This window comes from Ostrinia furnacalis, unplaced genomic scaffold (genome assembly GCF_004193835.3).
Source record: "Ostrinia furnacalis isolate ACB-3 unplaced genomic scaffold, ASM419383v2 OfSCF3121, whole genome shotgun sequence".
Classification (NCBI taxonomy): domain Eukaryota; kingdom Metazoa; phylum Arthropoda; class Insecta; order Lepidoptera; family Crambidae; genus Ostrinia; species Ostrinia furnacalis.
This window is the reverse complement of record NW_021133360.1, coordinates 219,360-230,537: the sequence shown is the minus strand read 5'-3', so window position 1 is coordinate 230,537 and position 11,178 is coordinate 219,360. Positions and strand designations below refer to the sequence as shown.

The window sequence follows — 11,178 nt, the reverse complement described above, 5'->3', positions numbered from 1 at the left end:
GCGGGACCAATGGCACGTCCTCGCGGGAACCATAAATTGTATGGTAGGGAAAATTGCTTACATTATAAGTAGGGAAACGGAATTGAATCTGTTGAACTATTTATGTCCCTAACCTTTAAGTTTAAAGGAATGCTTTCAACAGGTTTAAAATTAGAAGGAACATTCCACATTATTATTTTTATCATCAGTTCATTATTTTGGTCTCAACTGCAGGAGACGATCCCCTGTAATTTAGCAAAGGAATGATGGAGGATTTGGCATACACTCCCCACACTGGCCAGGCGGGTTGGCTTGGTGGAGAGGAGTTAAAATAAAATTACATTCTTATACAGAGTAAAAAATACGTGCGTCGGCCGGGAATCGAACCCGGATCAACTGCTTGGAAGGCAACTATGCTGACCATTACACCACCAACGCACTTGTGTATAACGCTGTGAAAATTACTAACTGAATCACTTGAGTAAATAATCATGATGTTGTTAAAACCGACTAAACTAAATTAAATAGAGAGAATAAGCGAAATTATAATATAATAGCTTCACATATCTAGGTTGTGCACATAGTTAGTAATATCTGGCACTTGTAAAGTAAACTGCAACATAAACCTTATTGTTTTTCTTGGTGCGATGTCCGTAGACGGTACATTAAAGGTAAAATTTTGGCTAAACAGAAAGAAATAACACAAAATTTGTTCCAGTTTTAAACAAAAATATAGACTGACTATCGGCCTCCCGCGACTTCGTACGCGTAGATCCCGTTTTACCCTCTTAGGAGTTGAATTATGCAAAATCCCGTATTAGTGAGCACCTAGCTACGTTCTAAAAAGAACCCTCATTTTGAGATTCCTAGCACTTGTATGTAGTTTCTGAGATTTCGAAATGAGTGAGTGAGTCAGTCAGTCAGTCCTTCGCTTTTATAAATATAAATGTGTTGTTTACTCAATAAATTATACTATTTTTATAAGCCTTTTTATTGATATTTACCTCAAAGATGAATGTATTTCATTTTTATAATACTTATACGCTTATAATTGAAATCAATTGTGGTTACATTCCAACCAGAAAACGAGAGAGCCCATTTTCAAATGAAACTGGGTAATTCAATAAATCAAAACTGGAACCAGCGTAGGGTAGGGTTGCTACTAGCCATATTTGTCACAAACTGATACGTCGGTAAACTGAAAAATCTGAAAATTCAGATTCTCAGCAATATTCAAGATTCTTGTTTACACAAAAATCTTAAATATCATAAAATATTGTACTATAATATTGGTATTTCCAGTGGGTTATGTGGGACTCTCCACGCCTGCTCACTACAGGCGGGGCCTACCCACTAAAACCCGACGGTGTCCAAATAAACGGAGTCGCGAGTTATTGTCCTAGCTCGGATATTCGTCCACAGCTCAGGCTACGGGACTATTCCCACCTCTCGTTCCCACCACTGCAACTCCTGTATAGCCAGGATCTACAGCTTGACCGCCATAAAAACCCAACCAATGAAGGTCAAGTTTGTCCCGGGGGAAAGTTAAACTGTCATTGGACCCGCAACGAGATTAATCAGAAGAACATAGGAGTTCGAAATTCTCCGCCTCAGGCTAGAGGCTCGCTCGCTGTGCCCTTCATTGAGTTATCACACCCCTAGTTAAGTCATCCCTGCAGGTATTAGCGAGTGACACAACCCGGACCGACATCAGTGACGCGTCATTTCATTATCCAGGTTTAAGCCACGAGCCTTTCTACAATCGTTAGAGTTTGTAGAACGGTTATGAATTTGCAATATACCTCTACATCTGGAACTCAGTCTCGGGCCTGTACAAACTACTATCTGAGGGCTTAGTGTGAGTTTATATCGAATGTCGACACTAGCGAGCGCGTTCAATAAATATTGAAGATTTTAGTTCTTGAAAGTTTCCGCTAGGGGCGCTGTACAATCCGTCGTACATTTAATGTCACTTTTTTACGCAGTCGATATCGAATGCGCCTGTTCATAATGTTACTAGAGGATAACTTCTCTATTGAGAGATAAATGTAAAATGTCCAAGGATATGATATTTATTTATTTATTTATATCATGCCTTGCTCTCTTAATCTAAGGACACGAAATAGCGATAATTCCTGACTAAAAATCAGGGCAACGTTAAAGAATAGCTGAAAGTTTTTGTCTATTTTAATAAGTTTTTTTTTGACTGGCGGACAAGATTTATAAGTAAAGACAATGGAACTATTCATATACCTATTCCTAACAATACTGGAGCTAGCTCAGGACTTCTACTATTTAGAACTGGATTAGCCACACTTTTGACAGAATTTCATCCGCTTAGCGTTTCTACAGTTTTCAGCGCAATTCGCTCATAATAACCGGTTCTCGCCGGCCGTAACCGGATCGCACCGGCGCGCACTCGATTAATCCGGTACGTGTTAATGCTGAGCCGGACCCGGTCTGCTTTGAGTCCGGGTTTAAAACGGGTTTTAGGGTTCCGTTTAAAGTGCAAAGTCGGAGATATTTCATTCGGGCTGCCCGTTTGTGGAAACAGGCTAGATTTTATTGCAACTCTACCTGTGAATTACGCCCGTATTCACAAACGGTGATTGCCTAAGTGAAGCAGCAAATCGAACGCACAGCGTTGAATAGAGCTAGCTAGCTCTGTGATTGGTTTATGTGTCACCCTGTGCGTCAACGCGCACTGTGAGACCTATTGTAATGTTTGTAATACGGGAGTTAGACTTTTGGCCAATCCACTCTTTCAAACATTAAGGGTCGATCGAAATTCTGAGTTCGATTCTCAAGTTGGTCTACATTGTTATGTTTGTTTTCAGTTTGATGAAAGTGAATCTAATAATCTCGACTCAGTGGTTTTGGTTTATAAAGGTATTTTCGATGTAAGGCAGATCAATGTTTGGGAAATAAAATATTTTTTGTAACTAATTTATTATCTATATATCGCTGTGGCCACGTACCGGAAAACGCAGCGTGGGACGTCCACCCACAAGGTGGACCGACGACCTGATAAAGGTAGCGGGAAGGCGCTGGATGCAGGCCGCTACCAACCGTGCGATGTGGAAGTCATTGGGGGAGGCCTATGTTCAGCAGTGGACGTCCTGTGGCTGAAATGATGATGATGATATCGCTGTTGGTTTCTAATAAATAAATAAATGAAACACTGTATTAGGCCTATTAAGTGGAAGACCTACTAGCCAATCGATTTAGTTATTCACAACTTTAATGCACATTACTAACTTTATGGCTAACTTAGTTCCATAGGAAATTTCCAGTTAACCTTTTAGCCAACTAAAATCAGAGCTGAAGATATTTTTATCAGAAGTTCATTTTGTTCACGCTTGACCGTTTTTTTTTTTCATAAAACGCTGACGATGTTACGGTAATGGAGCAAAGTGCAACGATACAGTTTCGTTATTATTATGGCAGGTACAGTCAGCACAGAATACTGTTTAAAAAGTCATTGAACTTTATTGCCAGCGCATAAGCTTTAATATGACTGTGTATAATTTTAACGTGGTTTGTAGGTAAATACAGAATAATGATAAGGATATCGTGACTTAATTTTATTTTGGGTTCTTTCAAATACTCCCAGAGGCAGTCGATTTTATAAATTTTAAAAGCTAACTTATACTGATGCACAAATAAATTAAAATTGTGAGGATGGGTGTAGTCTGTAACTACTTTATGAAAAATCCATTTCTCTACTACCATACTACCCAACTCACCGATAGGGGATTTAGAGTGCTTTGTAGTTAGTTTTTATGTAAAACTAGCTTTCCGCCCGCGGCTTCGCCCGCGTGGAATTTCGTTTGTTAAATTTTCCTGAATTTTCTTTGCTATAAACCTCACGGAGCCCGAGACCTTTCCAACGAATGCAAAACCGTGGAAATCGGTTCGTGCGTTCTGTACCTCTAGTACGAAAAACTTTCGAGTTCGTGTCGTTGCGTATTCAAAGTGTCATCGAAAAATTTTGTATGAAAAATTAAACAGCGCCCCCTAGGGCGGCTATAATATAGGGGGCGCTGTTTAATTTTTCATACAAAATTTTTCGATGACACTTTGAATACGCAACGAAACGAACTCGAAAGTTTTTCCTACTAGAGGTACTGGAGTTATAGCGTCAGGGAGGAAAACCCGACTTATTTTTATATAGTAGACTAGCTTTTGCACGTGGCTTCACCCGCGTGAAATTTAGTTTGTCACAGATCGTCCTAAGCATTTATGCTTTATTTAAGTGTTAAATTACTATTTATTATATATATTTAGCTACTTTTAAAGGTAATACTTAGAGTTGGACATAGTCGCGAGTAAAAGCTAGCTAAACAAAAACAGTGTGCCACGTTAACGAAGGGAAAGGTTGTCACGTCCGCAAACGTGTTAATGGTTTCAGTTAGCAGTCTCAGAAACATTTTTACCATGATTACTAACTGTGATGTATGAAAATAGAAAACGTGGAGAGGTCTAAAAGGTGGATACAGGGTGTTAGGTAAATGGGTAGGTATATGAGCCGACACTAGCCCATGTTAACATGGTCATATTTATAAATGGTATGGTGAAGTCAGAAAATTGATATCTTCATTTTAATTATTTTATTTTCATACAAATCGATTTTATAAAATTTATTTTGTATGAAAATTAAAAAAATTAAAATGATGATATTAAATTTCTGACTTCACCATACCATTTATCTGGGGGCACGGCAGTGCCCCCACCAATTCGAGCAAAAAAGCGGCACGGCCGTACCATCCTTTTCTCGAAGCAATNGACCACCCCGCCCCGTCCGACCACCGCGGCTCCCGCCGCCCCCGCCCCCGTCTCCGCGTCTGTCGCTGCCTCGGCTGTGTCGGCCGCCCTCGCCGACGCCACCGCCACCGCCAACGACACCGCGCCCGCATACTCGCCGGCTGACGTCGAGCCAAACAATTGGCTCACTTCGGCGTCCATCGGCGAGCTGTACGCCCGCATGGACACCATCCTCAAGAAGTCGGTTGCGGTGGTAAACGGCCCGGGCAGTAAGCTCAACAAGGCCGACATCGGCCTCATCTCCGCCATCGCCCAGGAGGCTCTCGCCATCCAGGGCTCGACGGGCTTCCGAGCTGCGGATGCGGTTGCGCGCGCCGACACCCTGGGCAGGCAGCTGGCCCACTCCAACGCCTTGCTTGAGGCGAAGGAGCGTGAGCTGGAGGCCCTGTGCGCGCAGCTGGGCGCAGTCAGGTCAGCCCCCCCCACAGGACCATCGGAAGCCGCCCCGCGCCGCCCCACCTTCGCAGAGATGATCAAGACCTCCGCCAGGGAGTACCCAATGCCCGCCCCCAGTGGCCCCGTCCTGGCCGTGTACCCGGCGGAGGCCAACACCAGCATCAAGACCGCCGAGGAGACCAAAACGGCCTTGAAACAGGCCTTCAACCCGCGCACGACCCGTCTGCAGGTGGAGCATGTCCGCAAGGTCGGCAACGCCGGAGTGGTGGTGCAGACCACCAGCGTCGAGGCCGCGAACCGGTTCAGGGCCGCGGTCCCTGACACCCTGCGGGTGGTCGAGCCCCGCCCTCGCCTGCCTCGAGTGGCCATCCATGGCCTGTCTGCTGACGTGAAGACCGATGACTTTTTGGACATGCTTCACGAGCAAAACCTGGAGCTGGATGCAGAATGGCCCCTTGCCCGCCTGAAAAAGGAGGGTAAGGGGCTTTTAAGAAGAACCGCCCGCGCAGCCGTGACACGACAGTCATTCTGGAGGTGACTCCGGACCTACGCGCCCGTCTCCTACGTCAGGGAACGGTGTACTTGGTGTGGGACGTCTGCCGCGTCGAAGACTTCGTGGCCGTGACGTGCTGCACCAAGTGTCAGCTGTACGGGCACCCAGAGCGGTACTGCCGATCCACCGAAGCGTACTGCGGCAAATGCTGCAGTACAGAACACCGCTCCGCCGACTGCACTGCGGAGACACCACGTTGCGCGACCTGCACCCGCTTCAAGAAGCCGGGTGCAGAGGGACATACCACTGCATCTCCGCAGTGCCCTGCGAGAGTATTCGCCGAGAGCCGCATGGTAGCCGCCACACGCTACAATGTTCGCTAGCGGGACACTACAGGTAGGGCAGATCAACCTGGCGGGCGCGGCGCTTGCCACGGAGGAGCTGCCGGCGCTGGCGCGCGAGCTGGGACTCGACATCGTTCTAACCCAAGAACAATACTCGAGGTCCCAGCTCATCATCCAGACCGGCCCCACCTCCCGTGCGGGCGTCTTCGTCTGCCGGCCGGACCTAACCGTCGCTGCGCTCCACCATCTCTCCACGGTCGACTGCTTCGTCGTGCATGTGCGGGAGGTCGATGCCTACCTGGTATCGGCCTACTTCAAGTACGGCGACAGCATCGACCCGCACCTTCAACACCTGGAGACAGTAATGGAGGCCCTACGCGGCAAGTGCGTCATCATAGGCGTGGACAGCAATGCCCACTCTGTCATGTGGCATTGTAGCGAGGAGCAGTGCCGCGGCCGAGGCCGCGTTGAAGACCACCGCAGGGACGCGGTTGAGGATTTTATCCTAGGCCGCTCCCTCCTACTGCACAACACTGAAGACCAGCCAGCGACCTTCAGCACTGCCAACGGCGAGTCCAATGTGGATCTCACTTTGTCCACAAGGGGAATTCGCATCTCCAAATGGAGAGTGCACCCGGAGGCCAGCACATCCGATCATCGCCTCATAACATTCGAGGTATGCCAGCCGTCCCTTAGATCGAATTTGGAGCGCACAGAGCCAATCGAGGAGCCTCGGGGGTTTCGGGATCGGGGGGTCAGTTGGGTCTACTTTCTGCGGACCTTGAAAATTCAGGTGAGGGATGTACGCGGAGTAGTCGCGCCGGTTCGTACCCATATCCGCAGCAGGTCTCCAAGGTGAAGAGCCTCTAGTCGATAGAATAATGTAGGTAAGGGAAGTCGGCAAATTGGATCCGTAACTTCGGAATAAGGATTGGCTCTGAGGACCGGGGCGTGTCGGGTTTGGACGGGAAGCGGAGGCGGCCGGTGCCGGGCCTGGTGGACGCTCAGCCCTCCTCGGAGGTGTCTGGGCAGAAGCTGGACCCGCGTTCCGGCCTTCCGCGGATCTTCCTAGCCGTAAGGCCGTGTCGGTTTCGTCTCGTGCGCGATCGGCGCGGTTCTGTACGACCGCCGTTCAACGGTCAGCTCAGAACTGGCACGGACAAGGGGAATCCGACTGTCTAATTAAAACAAAGCATTGCGATGGCCCTCGCGGGTGTTGACGCAATGTGATTTCTGCCCAGTGCTCTGAATGTCAACGTGAAGAAATTCAAGCAAGCGCGGGTAAACGGCGGGAGTAACTATGACTCTCTTAAGGTAGCCAAATGCCTCGTCATCTAATTAGTGACGCGCATGAATGGATTAACGAGATTCCCATTGTCCCTATCTACTTGCGCGCCGGTCGTCGTCGAGTGCGGACGTCTCTGTCGATCGCTCCGAGGCCGCCGCGTGGGTACCGGACCGCGTGGCTCTGCATTTCGCGAGTTATCGGTTTTTCGCTGAGTTTCCGTGACTTTCCGCGAGTTTTCCGCGTCTTTGTTGTGCTGTTCTAATTGTGTTGTGCGTAATTACTGTGTAATTAGTGTTTTTCGTCGCTATTTGTTACTGCCGGCAGCTTGCCGCGTGCTTGGCTGCCCGGACGGATATTTTGTGTTTGGAGTGCGATAGAACGCGGTGTTGTGTTTGTTCGTGTTGTGGGCGCATAGCGCTACAGGATTATCTGAAAATTTCAGCCCGTCTAGGCTATTTTCAGGAAACACGTGCAAAAAGTGTGGTTAGGTGTGGTGCGCGTGCAAAGCACGTGGTGGCTGACACTGACACTGACAGGTGACAGGTGTCAGCCTGACAGGTTTGAGAGTGTGCATGACATTGACAGCTTTTTGACATTTTTGTCTTGTTTCGGTGTTGCCAGGTTCACCACAGACTAAACATAACATAAAACTTTGTGCAAGGTTGAATCGAGTACTCCCTGAATCGAGTGCGCGTTCGCGCCTCGAGCGACTCGACCCCTATATAGGTCCGAGGTACAGGTTTACGTCGCCGGAATCATAAACCCGCGACGCAATCTCCAAATCGTCTCCCGGCGACCAACTTAGGAACATTCGTCTGCCGTGCGCAGACGAATCGTCTCCCGGCGACCAAGTTGGGAACATTCGTCAAACTTTTGTAAAGTGCTGGTGATGTCCCGACGTGACGAGGACGTGTCCCCCTTCGCCCCCCGGCACAGCCTGGGGCGCAGCCCGCCGTCTACCCCCACCCCCGCAGCCCCCGTTGGACCGTCGCTGACCAGCGAAAAGCGCCCGTTGCCGTCTCCGGAGGAGGTGCCGCCGCAGCGGCAATGCGTAGAGCGCCGCGCCACCGCGCAGCGCTCGGTGCCGCCGGTGGGGGGGATACTCACCACCGCCACCCCCCGCCCCACGCNAAAGCATTGCGATGGCCCTCGCGGGTGTTGACGCAATGTGATTTCTGCCCAGTGCTCTGAATGTCAACGTGAAGAAATTCAAGCAAGCGCGGGTAAACGGCGGGAGTAACTATGACTCTCTTAAGGTAGCCAAATGCCTCGTCATCTAATTAGTGACGCGCATGAATGGATTAACGAGATTCCCACTGTCCCTATCTACTTGCGCGCCGGTCGTCGTTGAGTGCGGACGTCTCCGTCGATCGCTCCGAGGCCGCCGCGTGGGTACCGGACCGCGTGGTTCCGCATTTCGCGAATTTTCGGTTTTTTTCGCTGAGTTTCCGCGATTTTCCGCGAGTTTTCCGTGTCTTTGTTGTGCTGTACTAATTGTGTTGTGCGTAATTACTGTGTAATTAGTGTTTTTCGTCGTTATTTGTTACTGCCGGCAGCTGACCGCGTGCTTAGCTGCCCGGACGGATATTTTGTTTTTGGAGTGCGATAGGACGCGGTGTTGTGCTCGTTTGTGTTGTGGGCGCATAGCGCTTCAGTGTCCCTGAAAATTTCGGACCTTTTAGGCCATTTTCAGGGAAAACGTGCTCAAAACGTGCTAAAAGTGAGGTTATGTGTGGTGCGCGTGCAAAGCACGTGGCGGCTGACACTGACACTGACAGGTGACAGGTGTCAGTTTTGACAGGTTTGAGAGTGTGCCGGTGACAGATCTGACGTTTTTGACAGATCTGTCACTTTTGACATTTTGTTGACATTTGACATTTTGTTTGACATTTGTGTGACATTTGTGTTCGGTGTTACCAGTTTGTTGCTTTAATTCCACAGACAAAGTAAAGTTAACTTTTGGCAAAAATTTTCCGAGCGCGCGTTCGCGCCTCGAGCGACTCGACCCCTATATAGGTCCGAGGTGCTGGTTTACGTCGCCGGAATCATAAACCCGCGCGACAATCTTAAAATCGTCTCCCGGCGACCAACATAGGAACGTTCGTCTGCCGTGCGCGGACGAATCGTCTCCCGGCGACCAAGTTGGGAACATTCGCCAAACTTTTAACGTGTGTGAGTAATGTCTCGTCGTGACGAGGACGTGTCCCCCTTCGCCCCTCGGCACAGCCTGGGGCGCAGCCCGCCCTCTACCCCCACCACCGCAGCCCCCGTTGGACCCTCGCTGACCAGCGAGAAGCGCCCGTTGCCGTCTCCGGAGGAGGTGCCGCCGCAGCGGCAATGTGTAGAGCGCCGCGCCACCGCGCAGCGCTCGGTGCCGCCGGTGGGGGGGATACTCACCACCGCCACCCCCCGCCCCACGCCTCCCCCCCGGAGGACCACCCCGCCCCGCCCGACCACCGCGGCTCCCGCCGCCCCCGCCCCCGTCTCCGCGTCTGTCGCTGCCTCGGCCGTGTCGGCCGCCCTCGCCGACGCCACCGCCACCGCCNAACTGCGTATTTCTATACTGTGTAGCTGGAAATTGTGGCGGGAGCTCTTTGACGCGCTGTTTTCGGCGAAGAATTGCGCGCGCAGATTTTGACAGCGCGAAATACCTACTTTAGAAGAAATACCAAGCCTTAAAGCTTGCAAAGTCCCAACGTTTGCCTCTAATCAATTTGCGTAGTACAGTTTTTCCTAGCCGAGCACCGCGGAAGTGGACATAGCGATCATACGTTTCCCATGCGACAGCCGCGGTGAGTGACCGCTCTCATACATTTTCATAACGCAGAAAAACGCGGCGTCACCGCGCGGCGCCCGCGCGTAATTGCGGCCGTTCCCGCGCCGGAAAAACGCCGGTTCATAGAACGACGTATCAATGGCATTTTTGCGCTTTCATTGAGGAAACGTGTCCGCTCTGTCTTGTGTAGTTTGAGCTATCTTCCTACTAACAATGTAGGTATAGTAACTACATATTTGTTGATTTTGCAAAAAAGTCCAAATTGGTTTATGAAATACATACGTAAGTACTAACATTATAAACGCAGCAAAGTAGTAGTGAATAATAATAAAAATTCTTCAAATATTTTTCCTATGAGGATAACATATTACTAAAGGAAACTTTTACTTGGATGCAGTCGAAAAATTATTGTAGCTTTTGGCACTATCGGTAAGTGTAGGTATGTAATTTTAAGTATGGTCCATCAAAAATAATGATCTCTGATGAAACCTTATGAAAATGTATACTACTTCTAGAACATACATATCAAACTTTTTCTCACACTGCATTAAATATGCATTAATTGAAAAAAAAAACCCATAAGTTTTATTAGTATGAATAACGTAATGGGTAATTATACTACTTCGTATAAGGTAAAATGTATGATATTTCATGTCAATGTAGTTTTCCTTCCTTCATAAAAGGCTTCATTAGGAATATTATGCATTCATGCAGCCGAGGTTTGCCTCCTTCGCCGCCGTACAAGGCGTTGAATATGCTAACGTAGCGTTCACACACAGGCGCTAGGAAAAAGCGTTTATCCTTGCAAATTATAAATAAACAATGTTGACACAGGCGTTAATCATGTAGAGACTAAAAAGGACTAAAGACAAATTATAAATATCAAAGCAAGAAACTGAAACTGAATGAAATAATTTTTTGTTAATGTATAATTGTTAACTTACATGGAATCAGCGATATAATAAATAATTTTGTTATTAGGACTCTAGTTTTTCAGCAGGTATGGGTTTTTCAATAAGGAATGGTTTTTAACGTTTGATAAATTACCCGCATTGTTATTCCGAGACCCGTTTTTTGA

The 11,178-nt window shown here is 48.3% G+C and overlaps 1 protein-coding gene and 1 non-coding gene across 2 annotated transcripts; one reads left to right on the top strand and one right to left on the bottom strand.

Moving 5' to 3' along the window:
* Positions 1-345: 345 nt before the first annotated feature.
* Positions 346-417, bottom strand: TRNAG-UCC (transfer RNA glycine (anticodon UCC)). Its single transcript has one exon. It is a non-coding gene; the product is annotated as a tRNA-Gly (tRNA).
* A 9,086-nt stretch (positions 418-9,503) lies between these two features.
* LOC114357283 (HVA22-like protein h) lies at positions 9,504-10,966 on the top strand. Its single transcript, XM_028310819.1, has 2 exons — positions 9,504-9,876; positions 10,935-10,966. Exons 1-2 carry the CDS (start codon positions 9,504-9,506, stop codon positions 10,964-10,966), a joined length of 405 nt encoding a protein of 134 aa, XP_028166620.1.
* The last annotated feature ends 212 nt before the right edge of the window (positions 10,967-11,178 follow it).